General features: G+C 39.0%; 2 protein-coding genes across 2 annotated transcripts; one reads left to right on the plus strand and one right to left on the minus strand.

The window, feature by feature from the left end:
• The first annotated feature begins 1015 nt into the window (after positions 1 to 1015).
• On the plus strand, positions 1016 to 8505 carry LOC133297228 (cyclin-dependent kinase C-2-like). The gene is made up of 5 exons (XM_061496327.1): positions 1016 to 1102; positions 3550 to 3635; positions 6518 to 6538; positions 7222 to 7290; positions 7479 to 8505. Exons 1-5 carry the CDS (start codon positions 1016 to 1018, stop codon positions 8035 to 8037), a joined length of 822 nt encoding a protein of 273 aa, XP_061352311.1. The 3' UTR covers positions 8038 to 8505.
• Positions 8506 to 9521: 1016 nt separating this feature from the next.
• On the minus strand, positions 9522 to 13276 carry LOC133297223 (probable serine/threonine-protein kinase PBL2). The gene is made up of 6 exons (XM_061496321.1): positions 13222 to 13276; positions 11572 to 11882; positions 11345 to 11480; positions 10895 to 11028; positions 10670 to 10793; positions 9522 to 10020 (listed from the first exon to the last, which is right to left on the minus strand). The coding sequence occupies exons 1-6, from the start codon at positions 13274 to 13276 to the stop codon at positions 9614 to 9616; spliced, it is 1167 nt and encodes a 388-aa protein (XP_061352305.1). The 3' UTR covers positions 9522 to 9613.
• Between the last annotated feature and the right edge of the window lie 3647 nt (positions 13277 to 16923).

Genomic DNA, 16923 nt, shown 5'->3' on the forward strand with positions numbered 1-16923 from the left:
ATTATTATATGAAAACTCAACCAGCGGGAGATATCGATCCCTTGCAGTACCCTGCTCCAGGGTGCAAGCCCTCAGCATATCCTCCAACGTCTGAATGGTCCTCTCAGTCTGACCATCCGTCTGTGGGTGATAAGCAGTGCTCAGTCTCAACTGAGTGCCAAGAGCCTCCTGCAATGCTCCCCAGAAGCGAGAAGTGAACTTCGGGTCCCGATCACTAACAATGCTCTCAGGCACCCCATGAAGCCTCACGATCTCCTTCACATAGAGCCTAGCTAACCTCTCAGCAGAGAAGTCTACCCGCACTGGCAAAAGTGTGCGGATTTTGTCAATCTATCCACAATCACTCAATTAGAATCATAACTAGCCTGTGTTCGCGGCAATCCCACTACGAAATCCATGGAGATACTCTCTCATTTCCATTCAGGAACATCCAGAGGTTGCAACATACCAGAAGGCTTTTGATGCTCAATCTTGACCTTCTGACAAATGAGACACTTAGAATGTCTTTCTTCATACCAGGCCACCAGAAATTAATCTTTAGGTCCTGATACATCTTTGTAGCTCCCGGATGAACTGTGAAATGACCCTTATGAGCCTCTGTCATTACTTCCTCCGCCAACTGCCTAGGTACAACAACACGACCCTGATATAATAGTATACCCTCATCATTGCAGGATACACCACTCTGACCTTTCAGTCGTTTGTCACTTTCATTTTGCAGTTGAGCTTCTTTAATTCTAGTCATCAGTTCATTTTCAATGCTTGTAATTTTGATGACACAAATTCTACATGGAAAGATTTTAGATAATTGCATATCTCTGAACCTCTCAATCACATCATAATCTCTAATCATCATGCTTGCTAAGCTCACCGATTTTTGGCTCAGTGCATCAGCTACAACATTAGCTTTGCCACAATGATATTTCAATTCAAAATCATAGTCTTTTAGGAACTCGGTCCACCGTCGTTGTCTCATATTCAATTCCTTTTGATCAAACAAGTATTTCAAGATCTTATGATCGCTGAATATGGCAAACTTCATTCCATACAAGAAATGCCTCCACTGTTTCAATCCAAAAACAATTGCAGCAAGCTCAAGGTCATGGGTCGGATAATTTTCTTCATGCGGTTTCAATTGCCTTGATACATGCGCTACCACTCACCTATCCTGCATCAGCACACAACCCAGTCCCTTTTTAGAAGCATCGCCGTATACCTTAAACTCACCTTCCGGATCGGGAAGTACTAACACTGGAGCAGTCGTCAATTTCTCCTTAAGGCTCTGAAAGCATTCTTCACATTCCTGCGTCCAAATGAATGGAGTATCCTTCCGGGTCAAACGGGTCAATGGCAAAACCATGGCCGAAAATTCTTTAATAAATCTCCGGTAATAACCAGCCAAACCCAGAAAACTCCTTATTTTCGTTACCGTCTTGGGTCTCTCCCAATCAATAACTGCCTCTATCTTGCTAGGATCAACCGCCACTCCCTCAGCAGAAATCACGTGACCCAGAAATTGCACTTGAGAAAACCAAAATTCACATTTAGAAGGCTTTGCATACAACTGTTTCTCTCTAAGAATTTGCAACACAGTTCTCAAGTGACCTTCATGCTCTTCCTTACTCTTGGAATATATCAGGATATCATCAATAAACACAATCACGAATTGATCCAGAAACGGCTTTAATATGCGATTCATATAATCCATAAACACCGCCGGAGCATTAGTGAGTCCAAATGGAATTACTTGATACTCATAATGTCCATATCTAGATCTGAAGGCAGTCTTCGGAATATCTTCCTGCCTAATTCGGATTTGATGATAACCCGACCTCAAATCAATCTTTGAGAAGACACAAGCACCCCTCAACTGATCAAGCAAATCATCTATGCGAGGGAGAGGATACTTGTTCTTAATGGTAACCTTATTCAACTGACGGTAATCAGTGCACAATCTCATGCTACCGTCCTTCTTAACAAATATAACTGGTGCTCCCCACGGGGACACAGTTGGCCTGATAAACTGCTTAGCCGAAAGCTCCTCAATATGCTTCTTTAACTCGGCTAATTCTGGTGGTGACATCCGATACAGAGCCAGAGAGATAGGCCCCATACCAGGCAATAGATCAATCGTGAACTCAATCTCTCTATGAGGCGGAAGTTGCGGAATTTCATCTGGAAACACATCCACAAACTCCTTCACCACGGAAATAGTGTCAATCTCCTCATGACTTCCGCCTACTAAACCCCCCACAAAGACATATCCCAATGCCCCGGCCCTCAAAGACTTTCTAACCTGCAACACAGATAGATATGGGGAAGAACTAGTAGCAGAATCATCAGCAGCAAGCACAATCCTTTTACCACAGCAGTCTATCATAGCACAAGATGATAGACTGATCATAGGTAAACAAATAAAATCCAGCACATAATCTTGGCCTTCATACTTAAACTCAACATCTTTACACAACACGGATGTATAACACTCCTCTCCAGTAGCAGTAACCACTTTCATTGGAGGGCGAATGTCGTACATTTGCAAATTTAGCCCAACGGCCATAAAATCAGACATACAGGAGTGTGTAGCTCCTGAGTCAAACAACACTTCAACATCCATATTATCAATATAAATTGTACCTTTCACTAGATTCGGAGCCTTCTCCGATTGTTGACGGTCCATGGTATATACTCTACCAACCGTATGAGACTCTAACATAGGTGGAACAACATAGACAGGAACAACAGTAGCTTGAACTGCCATAGTCCTCACTTCATTCTGAGGACACTGCCTGGAGTAGTGGCCGGACCTTCCACATTTATAGCAAATGACTTCACCTGTAGAACACGGGCCTCTATGCTCCTTACCACAACCTTTACACTTGGGAGAAGGTCCCCTATCAACAAAAGTCTTCGGAGTTCCGGGCTTTTTGAACAAGTCTAATGGACTATTCACATTTAGCTTCTTGCCTTTCATCTTCTTGTTCTTCCAATAACTTGAGCCCGTTGCTCTATTGGAACCAGGTGTCTGGGCCTCATAAGGCTTCTTGACTTGTGACCCCTTGTATACCTCTTCCACCTTTTTGCATTGATTTACAAATCTACTAAATTCTCGAATGTCACAGTTTGACATCTTCCGAGACATCTTTTCGTTCAGACCCCGTTGGAACTTGGAGGTCATTTCAGCTGAAGTGGGCAAAGCTCTCCCATAATTGGCGTATTTCACCAACTCATTGAATTTAGCAAAGTATTGGTCAATTGACATCGACCCTTGCTTTAGGTCATTGTACTCATTCTGCTTCTGTTCCCTAGCCTCTCTAGGGAAATAGTTATCCAAGAACAATGTCTCGAACAACCGCCAGGTGATTTCCCGGCCTTCAGCTTCTAGGGGCTGTACGGTATTAGTCCACCAATCCTCCGCTTCTTCTTCCAGCATGTACACGGAGTAGATTAACTTCATTGCATCAGGGCATCTCATCACCCTGAAGATTTTCTCCATCGCCTGGAGCCATTTTGCTGCAGCCATTGGATCATAACCCCCTTTAAAAGTAGGAGGTTTATGTTTCCGAAAAGCCGTCAATCTCCTCTCTTCCGCTTCATGTTCATCAACGTGCTCTACACGTGGTTGACGAACTTCTGTGTGATGACTGTGGCTCTAGAAGGATGACTAGCCTCACCTTCATTGTTACCCGCTACACCCTCTTCCTGTGAAGGAGGTGGAGGAGGAGGAGGAGTGAGTTGCCGGTTCACGGGCCTAGGACCCCTCAACGTCCTCAACTCGGTCATCATCGCGGCCATAGCATTCCGCGAGTCTTCATTTGTTTTCAACAGATTTTCATTGGCTTGTCTGCTAGCAGCCAACTCCCTCTGAACGGCTGCAAGAGTTTTAGCCACGGGATCACGCTGTACGCCCGTTGCCCCACGGTCACTTCTGGGCCTCACAAGAGCAGCCAAAACAGGTTCTGGCTGAGCATCGGTGTTTGATGGTCCGGGGATGTTTCGGTGCCTCGTCATGTCACTACACATGTTACATAAAGAAATGAGTTGATCAGGCCCACACTTAGTGATCACAAATGCAATAATCATAAAGAGTACTAAAACAACTATAAAGCATTAAACACTAAGCATACGCAACAATAGCTGACAATTTCCCCCCCTACAAAACTGCTCTGATACCATAAAATGTAACACCCCGTTCTAGAACCGGTTTGTTAACATCGCATTATGATATTAAGCGCAGTTACAATCACATGGGTTCAATTAAAAATCCGGTTAAATTTCTCATTTCAAAACATGCCGAATTTATATTGCCCAATTGCGTGATCATAACCATATTACATTGCGAAATAAAATAAATTAAGCTTAACATCATACTCTTATATCCTTAGACCAAATGTTATTAAATGTCTTCTTCTAATCATTAGCTACGCGTGGCTTCGAACCACGTCTCATTTGGAGCACTGTAGCTCGCGTTATGACAAATTAGAGCAACAAAAGTGTATGTTGGACACAGGCCTCGCGCGCTTCAGCGCGCTACCGGGCGCTCAAGCGCGCGTTATCGAGCGCTAAAGCCTCCATCTCGGCACTTAAGCGCACGGAGGCTGAGAGCATCAGGTCTTTCAGTGTAAATGGGCGCTTAAGCGCGCACCAGGGCGCTCAAGCGCGCTATTCTGGGCGCTTAAGCCCCCACTCTGGGCGCTAAAGCCCGCGGAGACAGTAAAAATTCCACCTTTTCGCAGCGAAGAGCGCTTAAGCGCAAACCAGGGCGCTCAAGCGCGAGGAGGCAGTGAGAATTGGCTCACACAGGGGCAGCAGGGCGCTTGAGCGCGCTCCTGGGCGCTGAAGCGCGCTGCCAGGGAATTCCAATTCCCACATTTTCCAAATCTAATTCTAGGGAGGTTGCATTTCCATTAACAAGCCACACTTGTTCAACCATCTAACTTAACCCTAGAACTTTTCCAACCTCTCCTCGTGTCTGTACTAAAATTTGGGCAGCATAACCTTTGTTTTCTCAACAATTCCCAATTTAGCACTAGGTACCTAATATGGTTTTCAGCTCAACAATCCAATACATAAAGAGTATGCATATAATGAACTTAAGGTAATCATCAATTACAAATCATGTTCATTACAATTCATGGAACTTAGCTTACAAAACACTATGATCACTCCCTTGGCTCCCATCAACAAAGAGATAACCAAAAGCATGAGCATAGGCTAAGTCCATTCCAAATAAACAGAACATACATCTATCAATTGTCTATTAATTACAATCTTATACATGTGAGCTACAAAACAACATGTATAACATCAAAATACAGGATCCTCATGCATCACTGGTGGCTCCTGCAGCATCCTTACCTGAAAGGGGGTTCCCACAACACGGGGTGAGATATACGAATATATCCAGTAAACCAGGGGTCCTTGGAGCATCTCTCCACCCCACAGTTCCATATCAGTGTAATAGCAATAACAATAATAATGCAGTAAATACATATCTATGCAAAGTGCAATAACATCTCCAGGAGAAATCCCTCGAGCTCTCAAGCTGTCCTAAGGAACCTCAGATGCAAATAGTCCTACTGGCCAGCTAAACTACCAAGTATGATTTACGCATCGTCATACAACATACCACATAGGGAAACACCATCCTATGCCACACCAAATGCATACACATACGTATAACAAAGCATTACACTATTTCATTGCATTTATATACACTATAATTACCACTACCCTTTCAGGGCTTGGTGGAACAATCAAGGGAATTACACCCAAGGTCCGAAGGCTTACCTCAAGCTTTAGTCAACCTTTGTTCCCACCAACAATTTCTACAATCAGTCAAATTCGCATTCAAGCTATAACTTGCAAAATTCACCTACACCAAGGTGTCATACCACCAATCAATACAATTTAATGAATATCTATGTATTCATCAACAATACAACAATACCACACCACAATTGGCATGGACTTACCTATCCCAAAGAGCTAATCAAGCTCCATTGCTTGCTCCAACGGTTGGTCCAATTGCCTCAATCCTAGACAACACAAGGATACAATCAACAACTAACCAAGCAATGGTTCAACAATGCAAGAATTTCCACAATTCCAAGCATGACATTTTTGCAATTCTCAAAGTATTATTCAATGACTATCTAAGCTCATTTTCACCGATTAAATGCCATTACTAACATTTCTCATAACATCCGCTAAGCTCCAATACTTCTAGAATATAGCCAATCTATCAACATTTCACAAAAGCCCTAAAACACTATTCAGTAAACCCTAGATCATGCAATTTCAATGGATTATGGGGTTCAAGGAGTAGAATCTTACCACCAATGGTCACACAACCAAGGATTGATGGCTCCTCAAGCTCCAATGGAGGTTGAAGCTCCCAAAACCCCAAACTCTCTCAAAGGGGCGAAATTTTGAGAGGAAAAATCTCACCACACAACACTCCCCACTAAGAACCAAGCTTAGATTAATGATGAGGGCGAGATTCTAAGCGATTTAGGCTTTTGAATCACTCAAAACGGTCAAGGTTTCTTCCCTCCTCTCTCTCTCTTCTTCTCTCTCCCTTTCTTCTTCTTCTTCTTCTTTCCTCTCTCAGTTTGCTCGACGGTTTGGGTGGGAAATGGGGTTTTTTTGTGTTATTTTATTACTTAACATATGTTAAGTGAAATAATGCGGGTATTGGTTCATCTATCTATTTAACTCCAATAATTACCAAACTTCACCCAAAAGTCTGGAATATTGTTCTAGGAACATTTCCACTTTTATTTTTATATTTTGGGTACTTTTGCCTACACCAATTTATACTCCTTAATTTTCACTGAGTACACTTTTTACCTCCAAAGTGACTCCAATTCGTTTTATTAAGTCTTATACTTAATTTTACTCACTAATACATGCTTAATTATTTAATTACATGTAATTTGCTAATTAATTGAGTTAGGGCTATTATAAGAATTATGTAATGTATTAAAATTTAAAAATGGTGAAAAAAAGAATTAATGCATAATGTTAGTGTGAGACGAATTTTTAAGTGTAAATGCCGTTATGCTATGCATATGTCATTAATAATATATGATCGTATGCGTTGTTTACGGTGTAATCCAGCAATTTATAATTCACAACTAGACCATATGCTTTTATGATACTTAATGTTGTTCGTGATCTGCATCCTGATATTTGTTTGTCAATTTGATTTCTATAGAGAATTACTGCAAAGGATGCACTTGATGCTGAGTATTTCTGGACGGATCCTTTACCATGTGATCCTAAGAGGTAAGACCTTCCATATACTTTAGTTTTCATTTCCAAAATATTACTTTTTCTTAAAAGCATGTGATCTTGATAGGATAAAGTACCTGTCCCATTCATTCCTCCCCTTTTAAATTTCTTTATTGTTTCTATTCAACTAATCGCTTTCTGGTCAATATTTTTCAACTTACTACTCTTTATGATTTGCTTAGTTTACCCAAGTATGAGTCGTCACATGAGTTTCAGACAAAGAAAAAGCGCCAGCAACAACGGCAAAATGAAGAAAATGCTAAGCGTCAGAAAATGCAACACCCACAGCAGCACACTCGTCTTCCCCCAATTCAGCAATCTGGGCAACATGCTCAAATGAGGTCAGGACCTAACCAACCAATCCATGGCTCTCAACCCCAAGTTGCTGCAGGACCTACTCATCATTATGGGAAGCCTCGAGGGCCATCTGGTGGGCCAGGAAGATATCCCCCCGGTGGGAACCCTAGTGGAGGATACAATCATCCAAATCGTGGAGGTCAAGGAGGAGGTGGTTATGGCAGTGGGCCTTATCCTTCCCAAGGGCGGGGGGCACCTTATGGGTCCAGTGGTATGCCTGGTGGTGGTCCTCGTGGTGGTGGGGGTGGGGGTGGTGGTAGCGGCTATGGAGTTGGAGCTCCAAATTATCCCCAACAAGGTGGTCCATATGGCGGGTCAACTGCTGGCCGTGGCTCAAACATGATGGGTGGAAACCGCAATCAACAGTATGGCTGGCAGCAGTAAATGAACTTTCTTATATTGATCCAAATTAGTGTTGTGATTTGGTGATTCTCTGATGTATTTGAGAAATATCAGGTAAAAATTGATGGATCAAGTTATTGAGAAAAAGTTTTGAGATATGGCCTCAATGGATAATAGATTATTGAGATATAATATTACTTGAAGTGCCTGGAAGCATTTGTGATGCATGCACCTTAGGTGATGTTTGGTGCTGCTTGTCATAAGGGGACCTTAAAAGTGGAGTGAACTTCTGATTTGTAGTTTTTTCTTATGTGCCATAGATTCCTCTGTATTATGTATGAATGATAGCAGCATGCTTTAAGATGTGTAACAAGCTGCTCTTCTTACTGATATTCTTTCTGGGATACTACCTTATACCATGTTTTGTTTTGTTTTGTTTTGTTTTACACTTATAGTGCATTTTGCTTTGTAACATAAATTTTTTCCATTGTAATATGATGTCCGAAAATATTCAACAAGAATTCACATCCTTGATTAAGCTTCAATCTAATTTTGCATCCTATATTGTGATCCTTGCTGCATCCATCTAAACATTCTTCCCTATCTCTTTAAGTTGTCCCTGGTTCCCACACGAACAGTGCAAATATAGAGTCACACTAAGTGGGCTGTTTGACCTTTTTCCGGTTTATTTGGTATCTTTGGGAAAATATCTCGCGATGTGGGACGGTATTTTTTTATTTTATTTTTTTGAATTAAAACAGAGACGAGCAAATCAGTTTGTACCATGACGCAATATTTAAAAAGTTATGGTATGTGCTTTTAAAAATTACTTTGTAAATAATGTGTATTAAATTTAATTTGAATTAAAAAATTTAGTGGAGTAAATAAACGTTATAAGAGTTGAAGGAATATGTAAATTAAGAAACCACTCTTTTATGAGATATGGTATTCACTTTGATAAAAGTTTTGGAAGGATAACATTGGAGATGACGTGTAGAGAGGGGTAAAAAGTATAACCAATTATTTACAAAAAAAAAAAAAAAAGCATAACCAATTTACAAAAGTGTTAAGTTGTATGTAATTTGTTTTTTGAAAATGATGCAACTCTATATAGATAAATTAAGGAGTTTATTGTTTCTCCATTAAAACAAATTTTTTTTTATCTCTATCAATCCCACAATTACGTTGTTTCGGGGATTGGGTGAATTGACGAAGGGAATTTTAAGAATTTTATTTGTTTCTTGTTATATGAATTTTACTAAACATCCTTCGTTAATTCTTTTAACCCAAGACGACGTAATTTTGGGGTTGATGAAGTTAATTTTATCTAATTTTAATAGAGAAACGACAAACCCTAAATTAAATGAATATAATGGTAAAAAGTTACAAGTTTTAGTTGTTCAAACCATATACCCGTTTCAAACAATTCATATAATCATAAGAATCCAGCTGCTTAAGTATGGTAATGCTTTCCAATAATGAACCCCGCCAAAATAAAAGAAAAAAAAATCATACTTTGTCCCACGTTCAGATGAAAATCATTCACTTAGCCACAGAATTGAAAGAACAAAGCACTTGTTGGGATGCACAAGTATTAATCCACATAGAAAAAAGCAGCTCATAGTTTGTTAGTATTTCCAGCTGACTTATGGGAATGACTAGAATGCTTGTTTGCATTATTCTCAGTTCTAGATTTTGGGGTCTTTGGGATTGAATTTGAGGAATGCAGAGCTTCCAATACAGCTAGAACATTCACCATAGGTGGTCTATGTTTGGGATCAGTATTCAGGCATTGCAGTGCAAGTGAAGCTGCAGCTTGGGATCCTTTCTTGGAATATTGACCACCCAACCTGGTATCCATGATTCTCAAAATTCTTCTACAATCACTCAGGAATGGCCTTGCCCAATCCACCAGTGTTTCTTCTGAAAATCCAGGTCTCTCATCTTCAACTACACGCCTTCCTGTTAGTAACTCTAACAAGACCACACCAAAGCTGTATACATCACTCCTAGGGGTCAAATGACCTGTTTGTTTAGTCAAAAGCCAACTTATTATAAAGATGAAAAGATTGGCTCATCAAATTTACAAATCATGGACATAAGTATTTGTAGAAGTGAGTTTACATTCACACTGGTCCAAGTTAATTACAAGAAAATTAAAAAAAATAATATAAAATAAAATTCTTGTAAAGAACAAATTCAACCCAAAAACTTAAGCGGTTAGGTAAGGATTCCTTTAATGGTTTATATTATACTCTAACACGCCCCTTCACACGAGAGTCTACTGGGCTTAAAGGGTGAATAATGCATAGGCTCACCTACCTATGATAAGAAAATTCCACAAGAGAAAGTGGAGGGCGGTGAGAATCAAATCCAGGACACGAGGCTCTAATACAATGTAAAGAACCAATTCAATCCAAAAGTTTAAGCTGTTAGCTAAGGGCCTCTTTAATGGTTTATATTACTCTAACAATTCTTTTTTTTTTTTTTTTTTTTGAATAACTATACTCTAACAATTCTCAAGTGTGCATTGATAGTATAACAGTGCATCTGCCTGTGTCCTAATTGCTCCTTGCTTTTGTTTTGGCTTTCTGGTACTGTCCACCTTGACCTCCGAAAGCTAAGAACCTAATGCTTTGATCAAGATAAAAAAAAAAAAAAAAGGCAAATCTACCTGTAGCTACGTACTCTGGTGCAGCATAACCATGAGTTCCAATAACTCTGGTTGAAACGTGAGTGTTGTCTCCAGTTGGACCATCTCTTGCTAAGCCAAAATCAGAGAGTTTTGCATTGAAATCCTACATAAATTTTAGAGCAACTCCTTTAGAATGGAAACTTGTAGATAAACAGCAGATTTGGTCTTCACAGATCCACAAGCCAAACTTTCAGTGTTACATACCGAATCAAGCAGGACGTTGGAAGCCTTCAAATCACGGTAGATAACATTTGCATCAAGGGAGTGTAAGAATGTTAATCCTCTTGCAACAGCAATTGCAATATTGATCCGTGTAAGCCAAGAAATGGGTTGAACACCTTATGCAGAAATGGAAACCAAATTTAAGGTGTTATGAATAAAAGGGAAATTATGGTTCAGTAGTCAGTTCAAAAGCAATATGTTGTACACTAGAAATAACCACTCTCCATTAAAACCTGACTAGCGTGGGTAAGGGTGAGGACAATTCTTGTATTGTTTTACAAAACCTTACCATTGCATATTTGCAAAGAGGTTGTTTCTCGAATTCGAATCCATGACTTTTTAAACACAAAGGAGCAGCTTTATCACTGCTCGAAGCTCGCAGTATACTAGTAGTATGAGACTAAATATGTTGAGAGTGAAAATGCTACTTACTTCTGAATAAATGATTTTCCAAACTTCCTTTCTGCATAAACTCATAAACTAGAAGCTTGTTTTTACCATCTGAGCAGTAACCAATAAGTTTCACCAGATTTTCATGGTGAAGCTGCCCTAGATAATTGACTTCTGCCTGCCAACAAAAAGGGCAGAAAATCATTCAACACCAAGCAAGACCAACCAGTTAGAAAGAAGCATGAGATTTGAGTTTGTGTTGCACATACAAGCCATTCCTTGTGGCCTTGAAAGCTTTCTGGCTTAAGCTTCTTAATGGCAACTACAATCCCAGTCCCTGGTTTTGTGGGAGCATAAGTGTTCTCATCTATCCATCCCTTGTAGACAAACCCAAATCCTCCCTCCCCAATTAAATTTTCTTGCCTGAAGTTATTAGTGGCCTCCTTTAGATCAGTGAAGGTGAAGGACTTGAGCTTATTGGAGATGGATTTGTCAATATTTGATGCTGAAGTTTGCAAAGCATCTTTTCGTTCAGGAATTTTAGAATACTTCTTTGTCTTACTTTGAGACTTTGTACTTCCTGAAAGTAGATAAAATGCAAGTTAAAAGCAGACATTAGAATAACTTCTAAAATCTTGTGCACCAGACTGCACAGCTCTGTCACTTGTAACTTCTTGAAGTTGATTAATATGAAAAAGGGTGCAATTAAGTATAATATCTAACTACATGCAGAAACATTAATTTTTTTTTTTTGAACAAGATAAATGATAAGAATGTTAATAGCCATGCAGAGAATGAACCAGAACTCCAACCCTGATCCAAATTATGCATGTGATCTAGAACAGTGCATGTCATGTTAATTAAAATGTAAACTTCAACATAAATAGAGATAATATTTGCTTTCTATGATAAGAAGATTCTAAGATCTGCAAAGAAGAGGTTTTGAGCAAGCATTTAGGATTAAGAGTTCTGGTTTTATATACATGCCATTTTCCTATCTCGTTATACATATTGTGGTATAAAACTTGAAAAACCATCAAACAAATTTTCACTAAATATGTGGTTTTTATCAATCTTGCTCTGAATCTTCAACACTATGATCTAACATACCAAATTTGGCATACATAAGCAAACATCTATAAAGTGATTTTCAGTCCTCTTTTTCATCTCTCTCAAGCACATCTTCGGTAAGTCACTTACCTTATACCAGAATTTTTTGAACTTGCTGAACAAGCCATATTTATACTAACTGAACCCACTTAATATGTACAAACTTGAACAGCTATATATAATTTCGTTAAGAATATAAAATAAGATATTCAAGTGCAATGAGATGATTTCAACTTTGGGGTACTGCTCACACAAAATATGAACATTAATGAACAAACAACCATAGGGCATTAAAATTCCAAACTTCGAGCATAACTTGAATGATTTTTGCTCAACAAATTTCAGTTAAAATGCAAAATTATTCAACATTATGGAGAACCTAAATCAGAGCAAAGAAGCCTCAGAGTCTGCATTTTTTTTCAGACCAAATTTTAACGGAGGTCTATATTTAAGTGGAGCAAAAGTCAAAATTTTCATTTAATCCTAGAAAGTCAAGGACTTAAGAACAGAAAGAAAAGGTTCATTCAAGAATGGCAAATTCTATAATCTTTCACTGTTAAAGTCTATGAACAACTGTTTTAACCTTTAGAAAACATCGTCTTCTACCACCCCTCAACGTGGAAACCAAAGAGAGAAAAATGGAAGCATCCACTATATATAACAAACACTGATTAAAATTTAAGGCGGCGTTAACACCAACCTAGTGGCATGCAAGGTGGAGGCAAGAAAAACAAATGAAGGTTTGTAATCAAATATTAAAAAAAGAAAAACTTGTGATATAGAAATGATTAAAATAACCACAAACTGGCCAAAAATACTTGTTGAAGACACATGAGAAACTGGTTTCCTGCATGAGTTTCCCATTATGAAAGTGTTTGTTTTTTAGGGCACAACAGCAACATTCATATTGTAAATAATAATAATTATTTTATGGCTTTAATGTTTCTACAGTAATGTAGATAAGTTTTCTACATTCGCTCTCAAAATGAATTCGTTTTGGATTAAAAAATTAAAAAATTATAATGAAAAAGACTATTATAACCCTAAAATAAATTATAATTACAAAAATATCTTAATTTTCGCCTCAAAAACGATGTTGTTTTGCGCTCAATGTATATAACTTATCTACATTGACTGTAGAAAAAGTGAACCCTTATTTTATTTATTGTTGTATTTTAGAATCTTCCTTGAGCTTAGCTCAATAGGTTATGTAGTCTCTTTAAATAGAGAACCATTTTTACAGTTTAAATATAACTTAGTAATATATTCCCTTCTATTTTCAACTTAGTATCAGAACTCTCGGTTTTTGAGGGTCCTGTTTCTGCAATTGATGTCGTTAGAACGAAAACCTTTTTTTTGTTTGTCTCTTGCTGCCACCAGAAAACTTTCTGGAGACCTTTTGGATCGAAAGGACCTTTGTTTGAATCCTTTTTCTCATATCTATCAGTTTGCGGACATTTCACAATCGACTGACGACCAGATCACCCTAAAACAACCCAAGGCGACCCTTTGAACTCTGATCAGCCATAGACAGGATCGCAACCTCTGGGTGACCCTGCCGTGAAAAGCCCAGCTCTGGCCGAAGACGCACACGCCCTGACGCTCTTCCACTCTCTCTGCGTGTGACGCCCACGCGCCGACAACCTCACCAGCGCGTTGCGGTGAGTTTCCATCTCCGACCAACATCGCTCTGCTCGTCTCTTCTTCCTTTTTATGGATCTGTGATTTTCTATTTGATCAGACGACGTTTGGGTATACTTTGTGTGTTTTTTTGGCTTTCAATTACTATTTTTTGATCTATTTTTTATAGTATGGCTACTCCCGACAATGATTCGACTGTTGCACAGTCTCCTACACAATATTGGCGACTCCTCTTGATCACAATTGATCTTCCTAATCTACTTCAGAGTTATCGACTTGATGGGGCAAATTATTTGTCGTGGTCACATCTTATTTGCACTACCATCAAGAGTCGCAATAAGATCGCTCATCTTGATAGCCCTGCTCCTGCTGCCATTGATCATAGTTTTGCTGTCTGGGATAATTAGGATTCCCTTATCATGACTTAGTTGTGGAATTCGATGACTCCTGAAGTGGGTCGTCACTATATGTTTTTATCTTTTGCTAAGGAGATTTGGGAAATTGTCCGCTCAACCTACTCTTTGAAACAGGATATGGTTGCGCGCTATGAATTGCTCAATAAAATCTTTTCTACTAAACAAGACTATTTATCTGTGACAAATTATTATGGTGTTCTGAAGGAGTTGTGGACTGAGCTTGACCAATTTCAGAGTTTGAAGATGCAATGTATTGTGGAAGCTACTGCCTTAGCCAAGGCAGTGGAAGATGAGCGTATTTTTTATTTTCTTGCTAGGTTGAATTCCGAGTATGATCCTATTCGGGTTCAAATGTTTGGAAAAGATACTTTATCATCCCCTGCTGCTGTTTTCAATACTCTTCGGGGTGAGGAGACTCGTCGGGAAGTTATGATGAACCTTGTCACATTATATAAATACGCCATGCTGTCATCATCTGATGTTGTTGCTGCTTCTAAACTTATTGATGGGTCTGCTATGATCTCAACAAAAGGGACGGTTCTTCTCAACGGAGTTCTTTCACCAAAATTGCTGATGGTGCATCTTATAAATCTAAGAAAAATGATTGTTGGTGTTCGTATTGTAGAAGGGCAGGTCATATCAAGGATCTATGCTTTTGCCTCCATCGAAAGCAAAAAGTCTTAGAAAAGATGGCAAGAATGTATGGTCAAGCTCATTTAGTTTCCCCTGATATAGCTACTGCACCTAATGAGGTCCAACTTGCATCTTCATAATTTCCTTCTATTCACCGAGATGAGTTGAAGCGGCTTCAGACCATTCTTGATCCTCTGAGTAAGCCATGTGGTACTAGTTCTTAAACTATAACTGGTATGAGCTCCACTACTCATTCTTTTCTTAGTCCTTGTACTGATTTTAAACATTCTTGGGTTATCGATTCTGGTGCTACTGATCATATGGCTTGTTGTACTGACTCATTTCTTTCTTATAACCCTACTATTGGCACTCATACAATAGTTGTAGCTGATGGCTTACACACATCAGTTGCGGGTTCTGCTAACATACATTTACAGTCTTCCTTTCATCTCAAAGATGCTCTTCATGTTCCTAAACTCCCTACTAATCTTCTTTCTATTCATAAGATTAACAAAGATTTGAATTATATTGTAACTTTCTTTCCTACTCACTGTGTTTTTCAGGATCTCGCCACGAGGAAGACGATTGGGGGTGCTAAAGAGTAAGGTGGGCTGTACTATCTGGTGCCAAAATCTTCTACAAATAATGCTAAGGATCACATCCTGTTGTCTCATGGCCAGTCAACTGTTGATTCTCTGATTTGGCTTCATCATAAATGCTTTGGACATCCTCCATTTAGTTTACTTAAGTCTTTATTTCCATCATTGTTTTTGTCTAAGTCTATTAACTCTTTCCATTGTGATGTTTGTGAGTTTGCTAAACATCATCGTGTATCTTTTCCTTCTAGTATTACTAAAAGCGTTGAACCTTTTGATCTTATTCATTATGATGTTTGGGGTCCTTCTAAAGTCCTTCATACTTCTGGTAATAAATGATTTATTTCTTTTATTGATGATTGCACTCGTGTAACTTGGGTTTACTTAATGCATGAAAAATTTGATGTAACACAATTATTCTTTCAATTTTATAAAATGATTGAGACCCAATTTGGTAAAAGAATCAAAAGACTAAGGTCTGACAATGGTACCGAATATGTTAATCACTATTTTCCCCAATTTATCCAAGGTCAAGGTATGATTCATAAACTTACTTGTGTAAACACCCCTCAACAAAATGGGGTTGCTGAAAGAAAAAATCGTCACCTTCTTGAAGTTTCTCGTTCTTCACTTTTTTCAGACACATGTACCCAAGTGCTATTGGGAAGATGCCATTCTTACTACAGCGTTCTTGATCAACCGCTTACCCACTCGGTTCTTGACAATGTAAGTCTCATTCACTTAATAACTTCATTTCTCCCCTCTGATCCCACTATACAGAGTCTCCCTCCACGAGTGTTTAGGTGTGTTGTCCTTGTTCATGTTCATGAACACCATTGCAGTAAGTTAGATCCCAGAGCTCTTAAATGTGTCTTCCTTGGTTATGCCCCTGATAAGAAAGGCTACAAGTGTTATCACCCTGCCAGTCGAATTTTTTTTGTTTCTATGGATGTTATGTTTCATGAATCTGAGTCTTTTTTCCAAGGTTATCATCTTTAGTGGGAGAGCAGTTCTTCAGCAGACTCATCATCTTCCTTCTTTGAGTCTGGATCTTCAGTGTCTACTCCTTCACCTCTTCCTCTTATTTCTGATCTTCTTGTTTTTGATTCTTTTGTGTTTGATCCATCAAATATACCAGAGATATGGAAGATTGTGACACCTGAGTTACCAGCAACCTCAATTGTCTGAACCACTGGTAAGTCCTGAATCTCTTGTTTCTAATTCT

This window comes from Gastrolobium bilobum, unplaced genomic scaffold (assembly GCF_033153095.1).
Source record: "Gastrolobium bilobum isolate Gb01-03AN ecotype WA unplaced genomic scaffold, APGP_CSIRO_Gbil_v1 utg9986, whole genome shotgun sequence".
NCBI classification, from domain to species: Eukaryota; Viridiplantae; Streptophyta; class Magnoliopsida; order Fabales; family Fabaceae; genus Gastrolobium; species Gastrolobium bilobum.

Bases quoted from the DNA above. Each gene is read 5' to 3' on its own strand.
- LOC133297223 (XM_061496321.1), bottom strand. From the start codon at position 13,276: ATGGGAAACTCATGCAGGAAACCAGTTTCTCATGTGTCTTCAACAAGT. The intron at 10,794-10,894 runs GTATGTAACACT...AAATTTATGTAG, and splicing joins CCAACGTCCTGCTTGATTCG to GATTTCAATGCAAAACTCTC. The intron at 10,021-10,669 runs GTAGATTTGCCT...CTAAACAAACAG, and splicing joins ACCAGAGTACGTAGCTACAG to GTCATTTGACCCCTAGGAGT.
- LOC133297228 (XM_061496327.1), top strand. From the start codon at position 1,016: ATGATCGCTGAATATGGCAAACTTCATTCCATACAAGAAATGCCTCCA. The intron at 3,636-6,517 runs GTGTGATGACTG...TAAGCGATTTAG, and splicing joins CACGTGGTTGACGAACTTCT to GCTTTTGAATCACTCAAAAC. The intron at 6,539-7,221 runs GTCAAGGTTTCT...ATTTCTATAGAG, and splicing joins CTTTTGAATCACTCAAAACG to AATTACTGCAAAGGATGCAC.